The sequence below is a fragment of the Cololabis saira genome, chromosome 1, assembly GCF_033807715.1.
Source record: "Cololabis saira isolate AMF1-May2022 chromosome 1, fColSai1.1, whole genome shotgun sequence".
Classification (NCBI taxonomy): Eukaryota; Metazoa; Chordata; class Actinopteri; order Beloniformes; family Belonidae; genus Cololabis; species Cololabis saira.
Genome location: NC_084587.1, coordinates 19,694,036 through 19,721,500, shown reverse-complemented (window position 1 = coordinate 19,721,500; position 27,465 = coordinate 19,694,036). Strand labels below are relative to the sequence as shown.

The 27,465-nt window shown below is 39.4% G+C and overlaps 2 protein-coding genes across 2 annotated transcripts; one reads left to right on the top strand and one right to left on the bottom strand.

Annotated features, from left to right (window-relative positions):
* The first annotated feature begins 1,457 nt into the window (after positions 1 to 1,457).
* On the top strand, positions 1,458 to 4,621 carry cdkn2a/b (cyclin-dependent kinase inhibitor 2A/B (p15, inhibits CDK4)). The gene is made up of 3 exons (XM_061717282.1): positions 1,458 to 1,616; positions 1,722 to 1,862; positions 3,993 to 4,621. The coding sequence occupies exons 2-3, from the start codon at positions 1,740 to 1,742 to the stop codon at positions 4,248 to 4,250; spliced, it is 381 nt and encodes a 126-aa protein (XP_061573266.1). The 5' UTR covers positions 1,458 to 1,616; positions 1,722 to 1,739; the 3' UTR covers positions 4,251 to 4,621.
* A 741-nt stretch (positions 4,622 to 5,362) lies between these two features.
* mtap (methylthioadenosine phosphorylase) lies at positions 5,363 to 27,395 on the bottom strand. The gene is made up of 8 exons (XM_061717271.1): positions 27,274 to 27,395; positions 22,515 to 22,601; positions 22,341 to 22,399; positions 22,032 to 22,199; positions 12,909 to 13,011; positions 11,529 to 11,768; positions 7,699 to 7,821; positions 5,363 to 6,364 (listed from the first exon to the last, which is right to left on the bottom strand). Exons 1-8 carry the CDS (start codon positions 27,295 to 27,297, stop codon positions 6,326 to 6,328), a joined length of 843 nt encoding a protein of 280 aa, XP_061573255.1. The 5' UTR covers positions 27,298 to 27,395; the 3' UTR covers positions 5,363 to 6,325.
* Positions 27,396 to 27,465: the final 70 nt, after the last annotated feature.

Here is a 27,465-nt window from a genome sequence, read left to right as displayed (position 1 = left end):
ATACTATGAATGATCCTACCTGCTATATTGTATATATTCAATACATGTTTCTGTAATAATCACAATTTGCGTCACTGTGTGTATTGTTATTTGTGCACTCCATATAGTTATAACCTGTACATACCTGTAGCAATAGAGATGTATGCATCTATTTATATATCATGTTCATAACTGAGCTTCTGCTTATAGCTTATGAAGCAAGAGTAACTTCTACACTGTAAATCAGTCAGAGGGGAAACTGGATTGAGCATGTGCAGCTCCTTTACTTTGTCCTCTGGTCTACATTATTGCCGAAGGAGGAGCTACTTGTTTTATAAAGGCTTTTATGCTCTTTAGCCTGTGAATTCCCCTCCTGGCTCAATAAAATGTTCTCTCAAAACTTCTATAACAATTCACCATGGACTTTCAGATCTTTCTGATATTTCATTTAATTATTAATAATTACAAATTAGCACAATGGGCTCATTCGAGTGTTCAAACAGAAAACAAATATTCCATCAAAACATGGCTCAGCTCACAATTGGTGTTATTATACCACCGCCAAGCTAAAGAAGTTGCAGGTAGCATATAATGATGTGTTCAGGATCCTCCTTAAGCTTCCAAGATGGACAAGTGCAAGCACTTTATTTGTTAATTGTTATGTCCCCACCTTCCATGCTCTGCTGAGGAATTTTATGTTTAAATGTATGTGTCGACTCCATGAGTCAGAAAATTGTCTATTATCTGCACTCACTAGCGGGTCCTTCCTCCCCGCTGCCATCAGACTGTACAACCAGGCCTGCTCTCAGTAGCCAGTGGACAATAAGATGTGCAATAATATAACATGTGCAATAATATAAGATGTGCAATATCTGTCAATCTGCCAGTCTACCTCACAACACTCCACCTGCTTTTCTGCACTGTTTCTTAACTGTATATACTGTTCATATCCTGTGGTTACATATACATATTTTTATACGTATCTTTTTTGTATTTTTAATATATTTTTTATTTCTGACTTTTCAGTCTTTTTACCCCTCCCCTACATGTGTGTGCTAAGTGTACTGCTGACAACAAAATAAGTCTCCCCACTGAGGGAGAAAATAAAGGATATCTTATCTAACATCAAACGGAGTGATACAAGGTACACATCTGGACTATGGAAACATTGGATGTTTGCATGTATTTTAATGTGTGACCTGTATTTTTTATGTATTTTATATGGAACCTTTTGAGTCTATAATAAAGTATTCAGTAAGTGTAAAAGCGAAAAAAACCACAGGAAGAAAGAAAACAGGGGAAAACACACACGCACACACAAAAAATTATATTTGTGACTAACAGATATTTTTCCTGGTTTTCTCTTTCAAACGTTTGAAAAGTTGTGAGCAAGAGCGCACTGTTGCGCAGTTGTCAGTCAGCTGTCTGTGCGCATGCGCAGAGCCACCGGAGGAATGGTGGATGACGCCACCCATTCATTAATATACAGACAAGTCCGGGCAGACACACTCCGCGATCCGCCACCGGACAGCCACGGACTATTTACTCCGCTGTCAGGCCACCCATGTCCCGGAGTAAGTGACAAAAACCGGGACCAGGCAGCAGCCAAACCGGAGGACCGGCGCCGACACAAAGCTGTAAGTATCTTACAGTTTTTTGAGCGCTCCTCGTTCCTCAAAAACAGTGCAAGCATCACCGGGCTACCTGTCACAGCGGCGCGTCTGCGGGTGTTTTCACTGCAGATCTGGCTGGACCTGACCATGAGCCTCGCGGATCAGCTGACAACAGCCGCAGCCAGGGGCGACACGGAGGATGTGGAGGCTCTTCTGCGGAGAGGAGCTCCGGTGGACGGAGAAAACTGCTTCGGGCGAACCGCTCTGCAGGTCGGTGGCGCCGGGAGCGTCTCATCATTAAGGCTGATTTATGGTCCCACGTTACACCGACGCAGAGCCTACGGCGTAAGGTACGCGGCGACGCGTGCCTTACGCCGTAGGCTCTGCGTCGGTGTAACGCAGAGCCATAACTCCGGCTTTATAAGCCTGTAAAACGGTGATAGTCGCCCATAAACGCACCTCCGGGGGGAGGAGGGCGTCCGAGACCGGCTGTTTGTTTTGAAAACACGTCTCCATGTCACGCACTGCCCCCTCAGAGTTAAACCGCAGGTCGAAATGAAGCATTTTGTTTGGTTTTAATTCAGTTAGTCCATTTTTTTTTTTAAGTAGGTATCCCGTCCGAACAGAAGGAACAACATAGCCGCGTTCAAATGAGATGAAACGAAACAAAGTTCGCTCGCTTGCGTGACATAACATTCAACAAAACCGATTAAAAGTTGCTACATGGATTTCACATGGGGCAGCTTATAACAGAGCTAAAGCAAAACAAATAAAGTCGATTAAAGCGGATAATGTGCTGGTAAAGTGTAGAAATATTTACCTAGTCTTATGAGAATTATAACAATAATACCCTCCGCGGGCCATTACAGTCTGACTTATTCATTTGGAGGCACTATTTGTCCGTCCATAAGCCTTATCCGTTCATTTATTTTTGTCCGTTGTCTTTTTTTAGGAAATACTTTCAATATTTTTGTGAAATAGGTCCGGTGTTGTGCCAAAAAGTGATTGCCTGCCAGAATCTGATTTCTTCTGATTTCTGGCCGCGGGAGCGCGCACAGCAGCCCGTCGAGCGATAGCGCTAAAACGTCAGATTTTCAGATTATGAAGTTTAAGAATGAGATCAAATCATATTTAGGCAGAAACAACTTTTCATTAACTGTATTTGGCCTTCAATCAATTTTTGGCAGGTGAAAATGCCTATTTTGTGTTGTAATGGTCCTTTAAAAGGATTAAAAGCAATCATGTGAGCTCTAGTGTTTATATTATGAAGCTCGAGAATGAGATCAAATCATATTTAGGTAGAAACAACCTTTCATTAACTGTATTTGGCCTTCAATCAATTTTTGGCAGGTAAAAAAAGAGCAATTTTCAGGGGAGAAATCAGATTCTGGCAGGCAATCACTTTTTGGCCCCGTCGTGCGCAATGGACCGTTGATGCGCAACAGGCCTGATACTGATATTATTCCTGTCCGAGCAATAAAACTGTTGTGACTTTACCGAGATTTTAGGACCCCCCCCCCCTTTTTTTTTAGGACGAGGGGCTTATTATTTGCAAATGTCCATAGATGCAAGTGTCGTTTGCTTTTAGGGCGGCGTTGCTGTTGTAATTCATTTAGTCTACAATTTCTGCGCGCAAAGTAAAAATAGGAAAACAGAACAAGCAGGCCTCCAACAATGTTTTAGAGCCTTAGGTAGCCTATTCATTTCTGGACAAATTAATTAGATGTTGATCGTTTGAATAAGCGGCGCAACGATAGAAAAAAAACGCATCGATATTAATTAGTGCCCTTCTGTTAGGTTTTTAAATTGTAGCTAAGAAACAAGGAAAAATAAAATATGGAAGTCATGGCAGCATTAATAAAACACTCGGAGACCTTTGCACAGCAATCAGAATCAGAATCAGAAAGAAGCTTATTGCCAAGTAGTTTAACACACACAAGGAATTATGTTGTGGTGATTGGTGCAATATAAAAGAGCAAATAATATTAAAGGAAAAAAAAGTGCCGGAGTAATGAGTCTGTAGGAAAAAAACAAGTGATTGGACGCAGGGGCGAAAATCCCGGGGGGCTTTCAACTAAAAATGAGACATTTTAACTAGAAATAAGACACATATTCTTGTTAAGATTTTGGGTTTTTGCAGTGTATTAGGCTATGTCAGATGTGCTGTATTATTGCCACCTTCCACCTAATACCATTGTTTTGTATTGCTCTAAGAAAGGTCTTCTGCCTGTTTGCGAGATAGAGTTGAAAATGTCAAAATGCTGTAGGAAGGATAAAACTTTTATTCCTTGTCCCCCCCTGGATTTATTCTCTAAAATTTTACTGTTTATTGTCCCCCCCCAACTATGAAACGGGATTTTCGCCCCTGACGTGAACTGGTTGAACTGTGCTCCTCCTAAGGTGATGATGATGGGCAGCAGCGCGGTGGCCCGGCTGCTGCTGGACCACGGGGCGGACCCCGGCGTGAGGGACCGCAGCACCGGCTCCACCCCGCTGCACGACGCGGCCCGGGAGGGCTTCGTGGAGACGGTGCGGCTGCTGGTGCAGGCCGGGGCCGAGCACCGCGCCAGGGACAATAAACACTGCACTCCCGCTGATTTAGCCAGGGAGGAAGGCCATGCAGATGTCGTTGCCTTCCTGGACACTCTGGAAAACTGAGACGCTGTAATGTTTTTATTTAATCCACCCGGTTCTGATCGACCCCTGACCAGGCCTGGTATAATTTATGCTTTTACTGCTGAGCTGTATTTCTCCTATTTATTTTCTTGCTGAATTTGTGTCATTATTTATATTCAACCGATCGGCGCTGTTGACATGGTCGCTGATAAGAGTATATTGTTATAAATGCATATTTCTTCCTGCAGATTCAGCTGTAGTTTTAAAAATGCTGTATTTTTGGTTTTGTGCATTGTATGTTTTTGTCCTTAGAATAAATATTAATATTTCTGTATTTTTTTAAACTTCTGTAATGTCAGGTATTTAACAAAAAAAAAAAAAGTCCTGATACCGGGTTATATAAAATATATTTTGCACATTTGGATTTCATGTCTCACTGCTTCGCTGTTGCCCAATTCAATAAGTAACCAAACGTGTCGATAAATAATATTCAGGGGACTTTGATAAAATGTCATCTCTCATGCTGTGGATTGAACGGGTCAAATGAAACAATAGGGTCATTTTAATCTGTTGAGACAATTCAAGGAAAGAAGCACTGCTATTTTAACTTTTCATTTGAATTCGGCTACAGGTTTAGCGGAGTTTATGGTTCATTTACAGCCTAATGGGGAGGGGAAAAAAAGGTTAAAACATTTTTCTATTTTCCTAACCACATTTTGAACGGATGCCGAGCGCATGCGCATGAACCGCTTCTCCAGTAGCGCAGTAAATAAAATAAACTGCTAGACTTAAAATGGACTGATGCGCGATCATTTTCAGTGAAAAAATTAATCAGTTTACACACAAAAAAGAAAACCCCCACGTGTATAAGCATTGCATATTTATCACTTTCGCCCAAACAAACAAAACCGCTGACAGATTTGTGCAGTCGTATAAAAACAGTAATTCAATGTTGAACATAGTCCGGTTTCTGTCAAATGAATCAAAGTTGGTGAAAATGATAGATCAGAAAACCGAAACATGATGAATAAAATGCTTTAAACCGAACTGCAGAAAAAAAGGAATCGTTCCTTCAGGACCACACTGAGTAATAATACTTATACTGTAGCCCATTGTCCTCAAGATGCAAAGACTTTATTTAAGTATGACCTCAGTTCTTTGGATAGTCAAAAAAACTAATCTTTATTTAGGTAATTTGACACATGCATAACGCATGGGACTTTTATACTGTGGAAAGACAACGGAAATACAAGCAGCTTTATATATTTTGTGGAACATGCAACACAATAAAGATCAAGTTCAGTCTAGAGCAGAAAAAGAGGGCTTAAACATACTTACAAAATACCGATTTCAAACAGCAGAATATCGCTTTGAATGCAGGCAGCAGATCTCTCAAACGTACTGAAAACACTGTCGACTGGCTGATAACTACAAAAATACTTGCATACATGTAGCACAGTTCAATCCTAAATTAAATGCTATTCTGATTCCAGAAAAGCATAATAGTTGAGTGCAAAGAAAAAATAAAGTTGACCAAAAAACATGATTAAAAAGACCCCCAAAAGCAGATAAACATTCCCAGTATTAAGATTGTGTATAAGTAGTTAAAAATTTACCTCAATAAGTTCCAGGCATGCAAAATCCCAGATTCAGCTTTGAAAGGGGCATGATGTAACTAAAGCTGAATTGAAGTATTTAGGTGGTAAACTTGAGCATTTTTGTGTCCTGCTGGAAAAGTGAGTTCACTGATACTTTACAGGAAATGAACATAGAAATTTTGCTGAACACAAAAATATAAATCCAGAAGAAGCTGAGTATAATCTTAAGACTTTTGAAATGCTTTTACCAAAACACATGATAGGATGACACATTCCAGGGAAAGGGAGTGAGCTGTGAATCAGTGAGAAGGGGGATTTATACATCTATTTTGACTTGACAAAAGACACTGAATACGCAGCATGTGCAATTTCTGTGTGAGGCACTTTTTCTTGTGATTCACCGATGACAAATCCACAGGCCGAGCGGAGTGGGACGTCACGTCTGTGCCAGAGTAGGTGCAGGTGGTGTCTGGTATTCTTATTGTTTTTTTTTTCCTTATTTTGTTCTTCCCTTCACACTCAGTGTTTTGGTAACATGACTGAAGATTGCACCATCGACTGTAACAGAAAGAAGAAAATTCAACATTGTCTGTAATAGGTTAGGCAAATGTACATTCATACAGGACAAATCATTAAAATATGTCTACCGTGGTAACCACAATACCGTTTTTTTCAAAATTAAGAAAATATTATAAATTATTTCCAACTTTCTCCTGTGAGGAATGAGTTATCAACACACATAATGTCTGTATGAATATTAAATGCTTGTGACATTTACCACATTTTGCAGGCCATAGATGCATTATAAAAGGTGCATGATAAAACATATATTAGGTGAAACAAAACAGTCTGGTAAGTCAAAATTTATTGAACTAATTCGATCTAAATAATATTATCGTTCAGTTGTAACGATCATCCATGTAAATCATTCGTCTTCCACAAATGCACAAATGAAAAGTGGCAGAGGTAAGCGTAGTACTACATACTGTTCTCTGATTGGCTCATAGTTGCCAGCGATAGCAGACACCTGAAGTTAGTGTGAGGTTGGAACAACGTTGTATTCCAACATTTGATTATAATTGGATGATGACGTAGATTTGAAAATTGGGTTTACGCTAAAAACCTAACGTTGGCTTGACGTCTAATAATAATAATACGGTAACATTGACGGTAACATTGATATTGGAAGATGGTTGCTCCCACGCGCTACATAATTAGTTATCTAACGTTGTCTGACATTGCAACCCGTATCCCACCAAGGACTTTAATACAACGTCCCTGTGTCAGCTGAATGGTCCGACATTAAGTGAAGCAGAGCAGCTTCATCGCTAACAAAGTCGCACTAAAACATTTTTACATATTTTTGAGTGCAGTGTTTCACATAAAATTAGTTTGAGGTCAGTAAGCACAAGAAAAAAATTAATATATAAAAAAAGGTACAACTGACTATAGGGCGTACTGCCAATTTTTGCGAAAAATTCTGGATTTTAATCTTATATTACTACAAATACATGCTGAGGATGCAACCAGTTTAAAAAGGTTTGAAGTTTTGTACCTTTTTCAGTGTCATTCAAATATGCAATGACTTATTAATGAGGAAATAAGATGATTTATGATTACAATATGCCTTTTGACATTGCATGTCACACTGCCTCACAGAAGGAAGTACTTCATTCTCCTAAAAAAGTTTTTAACAACGCCATTTCAAAGCGGCGCTGCATGCACTGGCATGGTTGAAATGCCTATCAGACAAATCAAATCATCAATTTGAAACAGAATGACTGGAAATTACAATTCAGTTAAAGCCGTCCAAATAGTAAACAAACCCTCCCTCGTAGTAAGTCCTAAATGTTGCTAATCTGACATGAATCATGGCGATTTTGACAGCTTACTTTCAAGGTTTTCATTGTCTGAGCCCAGTCCATCTGACTAATCAGAGGTATTGCAGTTAGCAGGATGCTGCTTGCTTTGTTGGCGTTTTCTTTCATTGTCTTCAATACATTGTCAACACACACCTAAAACAAGAAGGAAAACAGAAACTAAATCAAACATCTCATATATGTCAGTTACTCTGCATTTCACACAAAATAATTGAGAAAAAACCCCCCACAGTGATTCATACTCTGACTTCTTTCACTTCAGAATCAAGGTTCTTGTATTTAGTCTCATCAGCTTTATTTACATCTACTTCTGGATTTTAGGCCAGATATACATCCCAAAAATTCTACTTATTTTTTCCCATGGAGACGAGGCCATGGATCAGGGTTGGGAGACGTGTTTTCTTTTGTTGTTTACATTTTTGCTTTTATCAGATCCCGTCACTTACATTGCTTACTGTTCATGTGTTACCTTTTCCACCGTATCCAACAGACGCATGGATGGATAGAGATCTGGGAAGGTTAGTACAGTTCATCAGTGGCTGTTTTCCTGCTTCAGAACAACCGCAACTTGTTATTAATGTCTTAAAAGCAACTTGTGGATTTTTTTTTTTTCATTTTTTATTTTGTTAAGTGCCCTGGTTTTGCTGAAGATACATGCTACTTAGGCACAAAAATATTTGCAATTGGGCCCCTTTGATGAAGAGCATCACGTGTAAACTAATTTAATGGTGGATCTTTCTCAATTTCTATGGATAAAATTACAAAAGTAAATTATTTTTTCTGATGACAAGCGTTGTGACTTTCTGCAATCATCTAATAGCATGGCTGCAAATTCCACAGAAAGACACAAGACACTGAAACGGATCAGACAAGTCACTGCAAGAAATGAAACAAAAAGCGTCTTTCTTTCAAGAGTTCTTCTGAATTATGTCGGACACTTGGATAAACGATCTGAGCCTGTCATCTGCAACGAGCCTTTTTCTGCTTCACTTTAACTCCATGTTTGCTACCGAGTTATTAAATGTTGGCTATTTAAGTTATTGATTACATTAGGGTACAATGAAAAATTTTTCTTCCCATCAATTTATTAACAAACTACAATATGGGAAAATGCGATCATATTTAATTTGACTGAAAATATTCTAAGATACGTAGAGGTTGCATATTTAAATCGAACATTTCTGTGCATTGAATAAAAAATAAAAGTCCACAAAAGTAGTCTACCTTTACCTTCTTGGGAGTTCCTAAAGGCACATTATAGTGAAGCTGCAGTATGCCATGTTTATGTTGAGTCCAAGACAGCGAGGTGAACAGCTGCAAACTAGAGTTACATTACAAGTTTATTTATACCACCACCAAACCTGTTGCAAGTACTAGTACTTGACTCGCCTGCCAACAGTACTGACCTGTCTCCAAATAAAGAATGTGTGGAGAATTTTAAAATGACAAGAACGCATCTACAACAAAAACCCCTGTTATTGACAGAAAGAATGTGGTGACAATATATCAGTAGAAACACTTCATTACTTTGTAAAGTCAAGGATAAATGTCTCCAGTGTTGTGAGAAGGAATGGCAACATTACTATGGACTGCCTAGTTGTGGAATGCCTCATTTTTGTTCCAGCTTCAGTTCACAGTGATCCAAACCCACGGCTGTATCAGAATTTTGCAAATAATATACCAGGTTTTTATTTTGTTGTTCATTATCAACTAAAAAACCCTCCAAATACACAAGACCCAGGCACCCAAAGCTTCAAGCTCTCAATAGTGCCAATGGTGTCACCCTGTTTGTTTATTTCATTTTTTATTAGGAGATGAAATTTAATAGATAATAGTACACCATCATCCTTTCCAATAAATCGTTTACAGCTGTAAAAAAAACAAAAATTTACTTTAGCATCTCCAAAATAGTTGCTATCAATCACATTCATCAGATTACAACCTTTTTATTCACTGCTGCTTTCAGTAATTATTATCAGAAAGAATGTGGTGACAACATATCAGTAGAAAGTAAACACTTCATTACTTTGTAAACTCAAGGATAAATGTCTCAAGTGTTGTGAGAAGGAATGGCAACATTACTATGGATTTTCTGGAGTGTGTTGGAGGCTTGAAACATAAAAAGGGAGGCATGTTTACAGATGACATTAAATGGACAAGTCAGAACACAGAATATCAATGATTCATCTTGTCCTAAATGAAACCAGTCCATGTAATTATTTTAAACGTCTAAGCCGCTTGTTGTTTTGTTTTGTTCTTTTCCAACTTTGCATAAAGGAATCATGTGATACTATCAAATAGGTCATTCATTAAAACGCACCAACCAGTATAGAGGAAAGTCAGTTACACTATTACATCCATCCTGTGTTCATATTTACCCCTTATAACCTTCATTAACCCTTCCTTTAAGTCCTTTGTCTGAGTGTCACGCTCATGTTTTTAAATGGTATTTATCAGGATGAAGACAGTGAAGCTGATGACTCAGTGTGACTCAACCTCCTCTGGCAGGGCTTCCACCGGAGGCTGGCAGCCGAGTGGACCGGGGGTGTGTGGTGGAGGGGGAATATGCATGAAGAGGCCAGGAGGTAGTGTGAGGCTGGGAGGGAGTGAACGGGGGGGGGGGGGCGGCGGAAGGATGTGGTAACAGGAGGGGGAAGAGGTCAGCTGCAGGAACTCGGAAGTGGAGCTGCGAGTTGTGCTGGATCGGTGACAAATAACTCAAAACTCACCCACACACACACCATATCAAGCGTGATATTGAGAGTGGCTGACAGAGGAACTCTCTGGAAACCATAAGGACCCGTGTTTTCTCGGCGTCTAATTATGGTGCAGAAATGGTGGCAAAAACCTCTGAAAATCTCTAAATTAAAAGTGAAAAATCTAGCCTGAAAATGCTTTTCTTGGTGAAAAGATGTATTTAAAAATGTTGTTCACTTCAACTACACAGAATTTTAAAAAACTATAGTTAAAAAGGAACTCATAAAAGCATTCCAAAACCAAACTCCAAATATGCAGACGTGGGCCGCAGGTCAATGATTAACTTCTACACATGCAATAAAATCCTATCAAACCTTTAACTGTCTCAGAGCTATCACGGGAGAAGTGGATATAATTACAAAAATTATTGTTTTATTGCACAACTCGACGCAGACACTCGTGCTCTCGTCCAACGGCGGTGCACAACGTTATCAGACTATTATTGTGCAACGTAAATATACTGCATCCAAATAAAGAGAACATTTCATCGTTACAGTACAACATGAAGTCAGATTAAATTCTGGGATTATAATCTGATTTTGTTTATTGAATTATTAGTTTGAAAAAAATAGCATTTTGTTTTGAAGCAAATGACAAACTGTATATATATCGGTAAAGATTTTCAATCAATCGTTTTCTGATGTGTGATTAAAGCATTCCCTGAATTGTTTTGAGCAGTACATTTGTGAAGCTCCATGCGTTCGTCTCACTATCTTTTTAGTGACAGCCTTTTTACAAGCGTTTGGAAAATGTAAGGACTAAACTTTCCGCCTTTGATACCGTCTGTCTGGCACATGTGCTGACAACCAGCTCAGTGATCTTACGTCAAGTTACAATCAATGCTCCATCTGTGTTGTTTGGTGACACTAGGTAGTTATCTAATCGCGTGTAACCAGACATTTGTTGTGATCTGAATGTTGTGAATTAGTTTTAGACTGGATTATTTTAGTAAATATAGACAAGTTAAAGTCCACTTAAAATTCTTTAGCATTTGATGCAAAATGCATAAAAGATTCAGGCCGAATATATCGCCACCATATTTTCCCCAGACTCACAAGACACAAAACAACTATCTGATCACTCACTGCCTCTTCGTGTTCCTTCCAGCAGTCATAGTCTGTTGCCATGGCAATGCTGGCATAGCACAACCCAGCTTCTTTGGCGAGGACCACCTCTGGCACGGTGGTCATGTTGATAACGTCAGCGCCCCACTGGCGGAACATGAGGCTCTCTGCCCGGGAAGAAAAGCGAGGCCCCTCGATGGACAGCATCGTCCCTCGAACGTGGCACTTGATCCCCAGACTCCGCGCCACCTCCACCAAAGCCTGTAGTGGATTATACGGATAAGAATGTCCTTTGTTATCAAAATGACAGAGGAAAGAGTAGGGCTGGGCGATATATCGAGATTTTAATATATATCGATATATTTTTAAACGCGATATGGTACGAGACAATATCGTTTATATCGATTTAAATTTTTTTTTTTTTTTTTTTTATGATTTTGATATAGCTTATTTTGTGACAAATTGACTTGAATGTTTCATTTGAGATTTGCACAAATGTTTTGTTATTTGCACAACTGTCAACCTCAGTGGAAAAGTCTGCCTGTTACTGTCTACATTGTATTAATTGCACAGTGTATTTTAATTTAATTGTTATGCAGGAAAGGGATATTTGTTTTATTTTATTCAAGAAGCATTTTTATTCTATATATGCAGGCAGTTTATTTTTATTTCATTTGTTTTATACATTTTGATATTGTGCAGACCTCTGTTAATAAAGGAACCTGTGTGACATTTGACACGAGGCTTTGTATTAAAACTTTTTTTAAGGGTTTGCCTCAGAAAAAAATTAAGCTAACAGAGATGCTATGCTATAATGCTTTGGGGGAAACCCCAATTATGGCACAGAAAAAATATCGATATATATCGAGTATCGCCATTCAGCTAGAAAATATCGAGATATGACTTTTGGTCCATATCGCCCAGCCCTAGGAAAGAGTAAACAGGAGTTGTACACTTATTCTAAATAACCATCTGGTATGCTGTGCAATCTATATACCATTTTAGTCTACTGCTGCTAAATTACCGTTTAATTTTAGAGACAGATGTAATCATCAACAGAAATCCTTACTATGACCAACAAAACATTGAATTTTACACATAAGAAGATTTTTTACAGTTCAACAGAGATACTGTACATATTTGAGAATTATGACGCATCAAAATCCGGAATGAGACCCTTTAACAGCCTTTCATCCCGCATCTGTTCCGGATGTTTTAGAGCAGGTCAGAAATCTTTTCTCCACCACTATAACGACATGACCACCGTGTGAGTGAAAGCTGCACAGTTTATGCAACCAGAGCACTGCTGGAAGATGACTCAAGGTTTTGCATCAGCAGCGTGGGTTTGTAAACTATTACATTGGTTTAAGTAAATTATAAACAAATGACTCTTTGACTTGCCTCTCTAGTTCTGTTGCAGAAAGGTTCAGCCATGGGGACGTGACACACACCTGCAGGACTGGTGGGCTGCCCATCATACAGCGTCTGATGTCTCTTGGTAGTCCTGGCGAAGAGAAGAAGAACGGATGAGATGGAATTTAATATCAGAAAAGTTACAGATGCTGTTTGGTTAAATTAGCCACCTTCACCTTAAAATAAGAGATTCAATTTATAAAGATCAAAGCTGTTTAAATTATAAATGACTATACTGGTTAGCCCTATGACGACCAGCCGCCTCATGTTGTGTAGGTCCTCCTCATGCCGTAAAAATGAGTTGACAACATAAAGAAAGAACATGTAAAAGCATCCTGAGTGTCATGTACCATTAAGTTAGAAACCAATCAGGAGGCCCTGAAGGATATGGAGTGTAAGTAAGTAAAGTTTATTTATATACAGTAGCACCTTTCCCAGACAGGGGAATGTTACAAGGTGCTTCACAAAAGAATAAACACAATACAATAAATGTAAAATACAATCAAATCAAAAAGATACCATAAAAATCTCTGAGTAAAAATGTACAAAAATTAAAAAAAACAACATGATGGTCATAAAACAACCCTCTTTGTTTAAATGTTTAAATGCTTGGAGAAACAGATGGGTTTTAGTTTTGTTAATAAAAATGTCAATGGAGTCCAGCCACCATAAAGACCGTGGGACATCATTGTAGAACCTCGGTACGGCGGCCTGGAAGGAGCGAGCTCCTCGCGTCTTAAAACGGGTACGAGGGACTATAAGCAAGTTTTGGTCCAATGACCTCAGCCTCCGAGATGGAGTGTAATAGGTCCCTAACATACTGTAGGAGGGAGCCTGACCATGCAAAGCTGTAAATGTCAGGATTTTAAGTTACAACGAAAAGAAGTGTTTTTAGGATTGGTGTAATGTGAGCCCTTCTATTAGAGCGAGTCAGCAGCCTTGCTGCTGAATTTTTGACATGCCGCAGGCAGTTCCTTTTTGTTTAGACAAGAAAATAAACGGTTACAGTAGTCTAAACAAGATGACACAAATGCATGAATGATTAACTCAAGATCATCTTTAGAAACAACCGTTCTTAGTTTGGAAATATTCCTCAACTTGTAGAAACAGTACCTTGTCAGCTGCTTAGAGTGATGTTCTGATGACATTTCTTTGTCAAAAGATAACAGGTTTCTTGGGCTTGATTTAGATGAAACACTCAAATTACCTAATGACTGGTTGATAACTGCAATGGCATCATCAGGGCCAATCACTAGCACCTCAGGTTTAAATGCAGAGAGTTTGCACCAAGCCATTGTTTTATTTGCACAAGGCACCTCATTAAGGAGTTCAATTTCTGAGACCCCGTCCACACGTAGCTGGGTATTTTTAAAAACGAATATTTTCCCCCTCCGTTTATAAAAAAATTTGCATCCACACATAACCGAAGATCTGCGTTTTCAACCACATTCATAAGCATTCTAACCTGTAGATCATCTGCGGCTCCCGTGGAAGCTGCACCTCTGCGGGCTCCGCGGCGGCTCCGCGGGCCCTACACCGTACGGTGCGCGTCGCCGCGTACCCTACGGTGTAGGCTCTGCGTCGGTGTAACGCAGTAAGCGGTGGTCAAGACCAGAGACCATTTATTTAATAAATAGCTTGGAGAACAGATGCTGGATCATCTGTAGTTCTATAGTAAACAAAAGTCGCACGTCAGAGCAGATTTGTTGTTGTTTTGGCTCATAATGTGACGTTCGAAAACGCAAAACTCCGGTTGTGTGTGTCTACACGCATCTACATAAACGGAGTTTTCAAAAATCTTCACTTTGCCTGGAGTTTTTTTAAACCTTCGTTTATTTGCGTTTTCGTGTGGATGACAGGTCAAAACGTAGGAAAATATCTCCGGTTTAGCAGATATCCACAGATATCCGGCTACGTGTGGACGGGGTCTGTATCTCAAAGGCCTTAAAATAACTACAACTGGATATCGCCTGAAAATAAGTGGTACGAAACATAAAAAAACTCCTGGATTTTCTTTCCTAAGGGTAGAACATACAACAGAAACAAAAGTGGGCCCAAAACCGAACCCTGAGGTACTCCGCATGGCAAATCCAGTCAGACCAGATCTGGATTGCTGAAACACTAATGGCCCTTTTGCACTAGTACTTACTGAGCCCGACTCGGCTCGTCACGCCTCTACCCGTTTTGTCCCCGTTTGTTTTTCCACAGTCAGGTGAGAAGCGGGCAGGTTGGGGTGAAGCTGCTGTGACGTACTCGATTGCGCAACCGCTTTGTTCATGTCGGCGCTGATGAGAAATCAGCTGGAGCTGCGAGCGGCTGAGAGTAAAACAGCCCGTCTACATCCCCTTTTTTAATTCTCTCATCAGCCACCAGGTTTATGAACATCTGCACCTCAGAGTTGGATCACCAAACAGACGTTTGCGCTTTATAATAAAATCGCCGCGAGCCGCTCTCGCGCTGACTCCCGCTTCCTGATTCAAACGTCTGACGGCCCCACCCCCGACCAATCAGTGGCGTGGAGGGTGATGACGTCAGACATAGTCCCTGCTCAGCCCGGTTAGAACCTCGCCAGAATGGTTACAGAAAAAGTATCGGCTTGGAGCGGCCCTACCCGCCTCAGCCCCTAGTGCAAAAGCGCAAGACGGGGCCGTGGCGGGTAGAACCGAGCTGAGGTGGGACTAGTGCAAAAGGGCCATAAAACTCGTACCTGACAAATCCTGACATTCCAACCAAATCACCCAGTCTTGTTAGCAAGATTTCATGATGGACAGTGTCAAATGCCGAGGAGATCCAACAAGACTAGAAAAGGGCATTTCCTAGACTCAGCAGACATCATAGTGGGGTCTCTTTAGAGTGGGTTTGTTTCCAAATACAGTACATGATGGGTATACGATGGGTATATGGTGAGTATAGAAGTCAGATGGAGAGCTTAGACTCTCTTTATGGCCTTTAAGCACTTTCTAAACTTCCTTTCTGAGTTTGGCTGCTGTTCTTCTGGAGCTTATCAGCGTTTCTAACTCACGTGAAAGCACTTTTAACAATATTAAAAACACTGAGAAGAGCTACCAAAATGATACACAGTATTATCTCTGCAGTCTGAGACACTGTCCCAGAGTGAGGGAAAGGAGACTTCTCTGCAAAAATGTTTAGATACATTTAGGTAGCAACTCTCAAAGTGGCAAACATGTAAATGCCTTTTGTTGTAGCAAGACGAGCAGTGTTACTTTACCCATCAGCAGTCTGAATATTATGGCTTTAAAGACTACTAAATTGCTAAAAGAAAAGAAAAAGATTCTAACTGCACACAGAATCATTGCTGGCAGTTATCAAAAAAAAAAAAAAGATATCTAATAATTGTGACAACTGTACACAGTTTACGTCATTAAACCATTCCCTTTTAATCTCTCCAGGATAATAAAATATTAACAGAATTTAAGCAGTCTTTTCTCAGGTTTCAACCCAACAATGGTCCTTCAACCCCAGCTATGCAGAGTATATACTGTTGCACCAGGGACCGAGCCATCCTGTCTCCATCCAGCTCATCAAGCGGACAAATCAGAGGCACACAGAAGATCGAAACAGTCCCCGCAGTGAGCTGACGACAATCTTCCTGTATTTGCCTGTAGCTCCTCAGCTTCTATCCTCAATTTGAGAAAGTACATGTACAAAGTTTGGACTGCTGATTTATTCATTTTACCATTTCAGACATTGTAAAACAATCCTGAGACACGTAGCTGTTGATGTAGTTTTTGATATTCAAACCTTTAACACACTGACATTTTTTAAGGTTTGACATAACTAGCATTGTTGTGGAAATTAAATCAAAACCCTAAGATTGAAAGATAAATGGAAAACTAAAATGTAATTTTGTGCAATTATCTGAGCTTAGACTTTACTGAATTGAATAATACTTTATTAATCCCCACAGAGAAATGGTATATTGTTGCAGAGTAATTAGTCAGGAACATGTATTTAAAAAAAAAAAAAAAACACACCCACACAACTAAATAAAGTTAAATAAAAAAAATATATATATTAAAAAACAGGGTGAGACTATTGGAGAGTGGATCTCCAGAGATCATCATGAACACAGAGTGTGGTGTTTGCCATCAGGAAAAAGCTGTTCTGATAATGCCACATGCAGCACCAGCAGGTGACAGGTTAATTCTCTGTAGACAACATGGATAAAAACTCAACAGTCAGCAGTTCAACATGTGGCGTGCAGAGATTTTCCTTTACATGTCCTGGATAACAGCATCTGTTGTTCACAAGCACTGCAAGCACCGCTGCCCGACTTCTGTGAAGTCTTTAATCTGTCTGTGTTGTCCAAAATCCCCATTTAGATGGATGTTCGAGCCCAGAACGTGCTCCGGCAGCCACGTCTTCAAAACATGATAATCACGATCCTGTCAAAGCTTAACTCTCATCCATTCCATCTCCCAGGGATCTCTCACTCGCCATGATAATCAAGAACTCATCTGCTTTTGAGGCCTCTTTTATCTTGATCTGGTCTTTGCAAAGCTCAATCTGCCGCTTCCACATGTAAACATCTTTCCACCGCCATGGATACTCACCATAACAAAAGTTTAAAAAAGAAAAAAAAGTTTTGACGGAAAAACAGCTGAGTAAAAAAAAAAAAAACAACAAAAAACAACCTTATCATCAGGATACAAAGGACACCATTTGACGGAGCAACTGCAACAGGCTGCCACTTGAGCAGCTACATCCCCGAACAATTCACCCCTTATGAGCCAGTATCCTGACACCACCAAACCTATACAGCAACAAGGGCTACCAAAATGACAAACAGCATTACTTACATGCTTTAAGACACAGATCGAACACACATGTTAACTGTTTCTTACAGTATTATCCACAATGTAAATACTGAAACAATGAATACTTCTGAAAAGAGCTAGTGTGTTCAAATGTTTAGCAGATAGTGTGGATTAGGGCTGTTCGATTTTGCCCAAAAATAAAATCTCGATTTTTTTCTCTCAAAATCCGATTTTCGATTACGATTATTTAGTGAATTGACAAAAGGCAAAGAAATGATTTCAAATATGCTGTTTTTTTATTGAACATTTGCCCCAAAATGAATGAATAAAGTGCAAAACTCTGTAAAATAAGTTGAAAAAAAGTTTTAAAAAATATAATAAAATATAAAGTTTTATCTCTGAAAAAAAAAAAATCAGCAAATCAGCACTTGCAAACATACAGTAAGTTATATTTCCAATTAAAAAAAAAAATAAAAATAAAAAAAAAAAAAAGTGAAAAATCGATTTTACGAGTTTCACGTTTTAACATCGTTCTAATTACATAATCGCGATTACGATTTAAAATCGATTAATCGAACAGCCCTAGTGTGGATCATTATGTTATGGGGAAATCTAAAAGACTTTCAAAGGATTTTATAAATAGCCAGCATGGCTTACTTGTAAGTTCACAGGGATCAGAGTCATAACAATTATCTTAGACATCTTAAATATGAATACCTCTGATGCCCTACCCTGCCACTTGCTCACACCCCTGACACTGAAAGATTAAAGTCAGTGTTTAAATACTCCCTTACAAGCTTGCCTTGGTTAGGCAAATAACACATGTGTTGGGCAAACAATGACACAAGTACAATACCCGATCATGAGATAAGAAATTGCGTTATCTTGGTCAGACATTTCAGCAGCAAGGCTATTTCTGAATTGCTGCTGAAATGAATGATTCTCATATCATGTAAATTGTCTAAATTATTCCTGTGATGTGTTGTTGATGACCATCGGCATGTTCTCCTCACGCCTGCGTGGGTTTTCTCCAGGTATTCTGGCTTTTGTCCTACATACTTATAAGACGATGGGCATTTGCCACTATAAGGAAATTCTGTAATTTTAATCACAAAAAAGATCAGCTATAGTAGCAAAGAAAAAATGAAAACAAAAATGAATGTTAAAGTGAGGATTTGAACCTTTAGCATGAGCCATTTTCAAACTGTAAGAGATAGTTAAGACCAGACAAAGCAGGCCCTCATTTTAAAGTAACCAAGACGTTCGTTTGTACACATGTTTTTTAGCTGCGATGAGACGGATTGAGGCCGGCGAGAAACAGGCTGTCACATGACCAGGAACAAGTCTGAACAAGTCTCAACATGTAACTTCCTCATTTTTGATACACAAGTTGTGATACTGGTAGTTCATCTGCTCAACCATCACCGACAGCAAAGCCACCGGCTATGAAATGTGGGAGGGCAGGTTACCACTTCTACCACTTCAACCAGCCGTATGCCAACTCATTGTTAATAAGGCATTGTAGTCAAACAGCACTTCTCAATAAACACATTGTTAATGGAATTCGTGTGCTCTGCTCTGAGGGAACAACTCCACCAGTGTCATGCTCTACGTATGATACACAAGCAGTGTAGTTCGTATGTCTCGAGGGCCTTAAAAACACTAAGAATGTAGTCTTTCCCATGAAACCGAGAAATGTTTACCAGGAAGCGTACCAACAGAACAATCACCTACAACAATTTGAACTGCTGACAAAAAATACCTGGCATGTTAAAGAGTTGTGATCAACGGAAACCTGTTATTAAACTTTGGATTTTGACTAATCTGTTTTTTTTTTTGTTTTTTTTTTTAAATCATGTCTATTTATGATGAATTGTTGTTATTTTCTTCTACGCATTAGTCACCAACTATTTACCCTCTAGTCACTCCTATTCTCTGTGCTTCTTCTTTTTTTCATCTCCCTCTCTGTCTGAGCATTTCCGTGGGCCACCCTGAATGCTGGAGCGTAATGTTTTGGTCTGCAGATCCGTTGCTGCTGGCTATCTCTGCCGGTGAAGCTGCTCATTCTTGAGCACTAATCATCCTTAGTGATGAATTAACTCCAAACTAAAATGCACAACATACTTTCTGCTTTAACAAATTCCACAACTATTTTTCATGCCAGCCCACTAAACTGAAGGTTTTGAGGTTTTTTGGTGTTGTAACTTACACTGTCAGTAATGTAATCTTTCCATTTTATACACTGCCAATCGCCAATTTACTTTCCCTCTCTTCTTTTGGCCAGTATCACACAGAAGAAAACTCGTTTATGAGCTACGATCTGCTCCTTGCAGGAAGTTAAATCAGTGCCACTATTTCCTTCATGATTACTGAGAGTCAGGCGCAGCATGTAGTAAAGGACTCAAACCATTTAGCTTGTTAACAATTATCATTGTTTTTGAAAAAATTAAATTCAATGCAGAATGTTTTGTTGTGACAATGAAAAACATCCGTTATCTAAAAAACAAAATAAAACAAACGAACAAAATAACAAAAACATGTGTTCATTTTTGAGAAACAACAGCCATGGCACAACAAATATGAATGTTATCTTTGTTAACCAAACTGTAGTCACATCATTTACGTCATTCAGGAGGAAGTTGTTTTTTTAAAGCATTAGGCTTAGTGCTGTTTATCATAATGCTGTTAATATAAATGTGGGATAAAGAAATAGAAAAACGCGTACCACAAACAGAAGCCTTCAAAATGAGCATAAAACTGAAAAAAAAAAAATTCTGTTTGCTAACACTAAGGTCTATAAGCTCTGAACTTCTTACCAGACTCATTTTAATTAGAATTACCCTATAATGTATTTACTACACAGCCTCATTTTGCTGACAATGGTAGTCTGTAAGGAGCTGTAGTTAGCCATGTGAAGTGACCAAATAACATCTGCAATCTGAGATTCCCACAACTCAGACAAAGTGACTCACCGAACGAAACATGAGACACAGGAAAAAGCCACATCATTTTACAAAAATATCTCAGTAGCAAAAGGTAATCTGTCATCATACTGGAACTGCAGGATGCCAAAGTATCAATTATTTTCACTGAAGCCCGGAGAAAACAGTGTGACTCGGGTCAGAGAAAATAACGTCTCAAAGAAAAATTTACAATTTTCCCACAAAGCTTTGTTTAGACTCCTCGTGTTAAAGTAGGAAGGAATTAAGTCATTCTTAGTTTCACATTTCACAACCAATGCAAATCCTGTTAGGGAGATATCTGAGAAGATGCAGCAAGCCGAGAGTAAACGCTAACAGCAGCCGTTAACATGTGGTAAATATCTAACAACAAAACTACCAAGTTAAAAATCTGAGTCAGCTGAGCTTCAATCATCAATTTCCCTCAACTGATTCATGGACAGACTCAATGTCCGTTATAAGGCTGAATTAATGAAAAACAAACAACGCCCAGTGTTGTAATTACATTTCAAGACTACTACACTGTGTCACTTATAGCAGTGCTGGATGCTGCTGTAATGACACAACATGCAAAGGAGTTAAAGAAAATATAGTAAAATCGGGCATTAGTTAAGATTATTAGAGGAATACAGACTTCCTGCACTTTGTGACATTGTTACAAAAAAGAGTAATGAGTATAATTTAAAGTCTGGATAATGAAGCCGGTGGGGTTAGGGTTAGGTTAAAACACAACTCAATCACAACTTAAGTCCTCTACCATCCAACTGTTGTGAATTCAAACTTGATCATGACTAATTACGCATGAATAACTATTGGTTAGCAAAACACCGGGTTTTGTTGTAGAACAAAATCTCTGAAACAGTTTATCACATGTTAGAAATCTTTTTTTTTTCCTGGCTTATAAAGGTGAAATAACGCTGGCAGAGAAGATAAAGAGTTACAGAGGTTACAGATGACCCACTGCACAAGTATCATATTTCCATTAAAGCCGATCAAAACAGGAGTTTTAGAAACCAGCAACCTGAATATTGACCCACAACAGTCAGATATTGGGGCATGTTGGTGTTCGCCTCTCTTCCCGATATAAAAGGAACCTTAAAACAGACCTTTTTGACAGAACAACCATCCTCAATACTTCAAAATAATAAGCATAACTTTAAAAAAAAAATAAGCGAAAATGAATATATTTTAAAAAGGCAAAATGTCAACTGTATTAATTGTCTGAGAACATCAACTCCTGAACTTTCACATTTGTCTTCTAAATTTGACAAGCCTTGCAGACATATAGAAATGCATGGGGGGGGAAAAAAAAAAACAAAAAAAAAAAAAAACAGAAATGGCCCTAATAATAGGTATCAGTGCATCCCACTAACCTGTCGATGAACTGATCGATGATGACAATATCTCCTGGCTGAATCTCCTCCCTGAGTGAGCCGCAGGCCGTGGTGACCAGGAGATGTGTGCAGCCTTCTTCTCTCAGAGCCCAAATGTTGGCCCGGTAGTTTACATTTGATGGCATGATGGTGTGCTGTCTCCCATGCCTATGAATGGCACACCTCAGATTAAAACTGGGTTCATGCAAACAACACACAATACCACTGTATTTCACAGGTGCACAATCTTTCCACTAGATGGTGCCGATGAAGAACATAGATTCATATACTGGTAACACCATCCCTTACCTCGCAAGCAGCACACAGTCCACATTTTTTATCTTCCCCAGTATCAGTGCATCCGATGGCTTTTCAAGAGAAGCAGAATAAATCAATTAAATACTATTGTATGGTGAAACAGTTCAGAAGATACGTTTCTTTTTTGCTCTGCCATAAAAAATCTGGAGTAAAAAGAAAACATACCTTCCCATATGGTGTTTCAACATAACGCTCTGTTCTTCCCTCCAAAATATCAGGATCATCCAGCCCTGAGCCTCCAATTATTCCAATCTAAAAAGAAATTTTCATGAAAAAGTCAGGCATGCACATTTCATATGGTTTACTATTTCACTCAATGTGAATGTTCCCTCTGGGTTGGAGGTGAAGTGCGGAGAGTTTTAAGCACAAGTAAGAGTTAAGTAAGTGTTTAAATATCTCATGGTCTTTGTTCATGAGTGGTGGATAAATGGAGCACAACAGTGACAGATTGGTGTCGGATCTACAGTGATGCTGACAATGACCAGTCTGTTATGATGACGACAGCTGACCCAAAGGCAAGGCTATGTTTACTGGTCTCTCCATGCCCTTACTTTCACCTCCAATCACTAACTCTGGGTACTGAGTTAAAAACATAATTAAAAAATAAGAACACAGTTACCAGTGGCTGAAATAAGTTTTCTTCCCAGGCCAGCTGGACTTCCTTAGGCATAGAGTAGGAAGTTAAATCATTTGGGAAGGGCTTACTGTGCCTTCACAGAAGCCAGTTCAAACTTATTCAGGCAACTGGTTAGTGTGACACCTGGAAACTTGAGTTATTTAAAATATGGTAAGTACCGGTAGGTAAGTATGTACTCAGGTGAATATCCTACAGTGTACTCCACAAAGTTGGACTTTTTTTATTATGAGAGTATGTGGAAGAATTCAAAAGGTCTAATTAAACTAAACTATTCTGCTATCAGGGAAAATTGGTACTAAAAACACGACACTTCAACATCTCAAAACAATGGCGCCACCCCTCAGTCCAGTATACATTTGCAGTAGCATTAACTATGTATTTCATCCCAAATGCACAGCCAGCAGCTCTAGACCTATGATGGCACAGTTACCAGCCCTCTCCCTGCCCCATTCTCAGGCCCCTTTACTACAACACTGAAATTATGCCTTATAGTTTTGGTGTGCCACCCCAAAATTTTAAGTGGCCCCATCTAGCTGCCACTCCCCCCACCACCATCTCAAAAACACCATCCTCACAATGATGTATGGTGGTGGCACCATCTTGCTAAATGCTAAGAAACTATTGAGGGAAAACCATTTCCATCTGCTTGAAAAGCAACACTTAAATGGTTTAAAGACAATTTTACACAGCAAGATTTTTAATGTTGTTGAATTACTGTATTATAAATATAACACTACCACAGTGATCAGATACACCACAAGATTTTTCACCACTCCCAACTTATATCTTGTCTTTACGAGTCTGTCAGACAAGTCTCTCTCATGAATGACATTACACTATGATAGAAGCTCCCAATGAATCAACTGTTTTGTTAAGGTGGCTTTTAAAGAGCAGTGGCTCTTTCCTTCCCTCTTGTGTCTATTATGATAATGCACTTTAGAAATATCAAAAAGGCAATGGTCTTCTTGCAAAATGTCAACCAAATTCTCCACGACTCCAAGCCATCCATAAATCTACCACCATCAACTGTTCCAATATATTTCTTCACTGTTTATGGTTATTATTGTTTTTTCTCTTGTCATACTTGTTATCTATTTCTGTTATTGTAAACTTGTAATTTTGTTTGTTTATGTATTTTGAGCACATTGAGTCCATGCTCATAATGTGAAATGTGCTTTATAAATAAATTTGACTTGACTCTTAGATAGGGGTCTGTCAAAAAAAAAAAAAAAAAGATTCACATAAGAATTGCAATTCTAATTTACTATGATTCAGACTCGATATCAAAATGTCCCAAAATCTATTTTAAATAATATTAAAAAATAAAACAAATACGCTGATTGTGGGCCTCCATTTTGTACCTATTATTCCAGATGTCACCACGCAGTCGTTGTGGAATGCACGCATGCGCGCAAACCACCTAAACAAAGAAGACACTGCAACAATGGATGAGCATCAGCATCAGAGTTGAAGAGGAGAAGTATCTGGAAGCCTCATACTGTATCTGTCCTCTCAGCTAGTGGAGGACCCATGAGACAGCTTTCTCTTGGCTCGTTAAATGCTACTGGCACTAGCGTTGCAGGAGAGTATTCTCCACTGCTCGGGATATAGTGACAGCACAGCGAAGCAGTCTTACTGCAGCCCATGTGGATCAGCTTCTTTTCCTACAAAAGAACCTGGATAATGCAGCTGAAAATGGACAGTAATCTTGGACACAATTCATGTCTGGTTTTCTTTCATCATATGTTGAAAATCACACAAATCAGTTGCACAGTTCTATTCTTGCAGAAGGCCCTTTCATGAAATATTTAGGAGGCCGCTTGCTTACGGGTAGCATTTTTCATTTAAAGAGAAGTACTCTTATTTTCGTACGCACACCTATAAATTAAAAGGAGAAATCATTATGAATTGGTTATTTTTGAATCAAAAATAAACTTTGAATCGAATCGTGAGACAGTAAAAGATTCCCACCCCAACTCTGAAACACGTGTGAGGAAGCTTTACAAATCAAGTCAATGGCAACTTCTGAAATGTTTCTGCCAATGGGTTAAAATTCTCTGGTAGGAACTTAACCTACCTACTTTTAAGAGCAAACTAGAGACTCAGCTCAGTCTTTAAGGAGCACTTCTGCATCTAGAACACATCTCTGCCCATCAGAATTAGTTAGAAGATCCAGCTCTTTGCAGTACTCAGCACTGAGAAAGCTGCATGCACTTATGACAAGATGGTGTCCTTTTAGACGTAGCTTTCTTGTATAAAGGGACTGTTGGGTTGGGCGAAGGATTCTAGCACGGGCATGGCAGCACCTGCGTCCAACTGGACTCTCAGCAGTCTGACCAGCACTGATCCAGCTGGACCCCCCTGTGTGGTTTTGTGCTTGTGTTGTTCTCTCAGATGTAAGTCGCTTTGGATAGAAGCATCTGCTAAATGACAGTAGTAGTAATTAGTAGTGGTAGCCTCATCAACAAGGGCCCGGACCCCCCTCTCCCCCGTCTACCACAGACGGTCCCCCCACCCCACTCTACATTACATTAACGCAGGGGGTGTCGGTCCTTGAGGGCCGCAGTCCTGCATGTTTAGATGTTTCCCTTTTTTTAATCAAACCGTGATACAAGGAGCTTGGTCATCAACATAACTATCCAGACTTTGATGACAAGGTGGTGACGACCGTTAATTAGAATCAGGTGTGTTGATGCAGGGAAACAACTAAAACATGCAGGACACCGGCCCTCGAGGACCGACTTTGGACACATTAACGCACATCCCAGGTCACCTCATGTACATTTCTTTTTTCCTACAGACTCATTACAAACACTCCTGAAAACTTTTTATGACACTGTGGTGGCATCAGCCATTTTTTATGGAGTGGTCTGCTGGGGCAGCAACATCACAGCTGCAGACAGAAGGAGGCTGGACAAAACCATCAAAAGGGCCGGCTCTGTCGTGGGCTGCTCTCTGGACACAGTACAGGTGGTGGGAGAGAGGAGGATGATGGCTAAGCTGTCATCCATGATGGAGAAGGACTCCCACCCCATGAAGGACCTTCAGAGCGCTGGAGAGCTCTTTCAGTGACAGGCTCCTTCACCCTAGGTGTGTGAAGGAACGCTACAGAAGATCCTTCCTCCCTGCAGCTGTGAGACTACACAACCAGCACTGCTCACAGTAGACCACAAACATAACAACCTGACAATAAATGTACATACTAGAAAATAATGTGCAATATCATTCTCTGCAACGTGCAATTATGCAAATAACATCTGTAAATATCCATCTGTTATTTTTTTATATACTAGTATTTCTTATTACTTATTTTTATTCTCCTTTTTCTTATTATTGTATATACTGTTTATAGTGTTTTTATTATTATTGTGTGATATTGATGCCTCTTGTCTTTTGCACTATCCCCTTTGCTGCTGTAATCTGTAAATTTCCCTTCTGTGGGACTATTAGAGGATTTCTTATCTTATGTATTACTTCGGCACTTTAGAACCAACTTGTTTTACATTTTTTCCTTTAATATTATTTGGTCTTTTGTATTGCACCAATCACCACAACAAATTCCGTGTGTGTGTTAAACTACTTGGCAATAAACTTCTTTCTAATTCTGATTCTAGTAACCTAAGGGGGGGGGGGGGGGGGGGGGGGATTTAAATATTTTTAAATGACCTAATTAAAGCCCAGACCTCAACCCTAAAAAGGATGTGCAATATGGCTTCAAGACTGACATGGATACTATAGTTGAAAGATATACTGCAACTAGTAAAAAGTGAATTTTCCTGAGAGATGCAGGAAAATGTGGAGGGGAGCTGAAGTAAAAAGTTGCAGATAACATTTGGACACACACATAAGCAAAACTACAGAGTAAACTTTAAAGTACCATAACCCTGAATGAAATCACGGTATTTGTACTTATTTAAAGTTGAGGGCAGACTTTGTTATTGTTATTTTTTGCAGACACCTATGGCAGCTGTCACTGCAGAGGCTCACAGCTGCAGCAGCCACGTGCCACGTCCCACACGGCTCACACTTCATTCATTCATTCAAATGCAATTTCACACATAAACCTCCAGGTTAACACTCATACGTTGACTTTTGTTATTAAACCACAGCCAATTACTTTAAATAGCAACACAAATGCGATGTGATGCTAACAGCAAAGATACTTTCCGGGTACTTCCGGGTTCGTAGCGTGTGCACACCTGGTTGATTCATTTATCCGGATCTTTTAAAAAACGACGTTGTCACTAATTCTAGCGATTTAACATGCAATGTTGAGTTACTTGTTACCTTGATATGCACCGCGGATGCCATGACTGCTGAATTCTTGCTTGTAAAAGTGAGGATTTGGACAAGTTAGAGGGAGAAGCTCAACCCTTCACATCCGTCTGCTGCACGAGCTTTGAACATTGTTTTTCCTGTTGGTTCGTTTTCAAAATAAAAGCGATTTCAATTAAATTAAAATACTTCACCAGTTTGCAA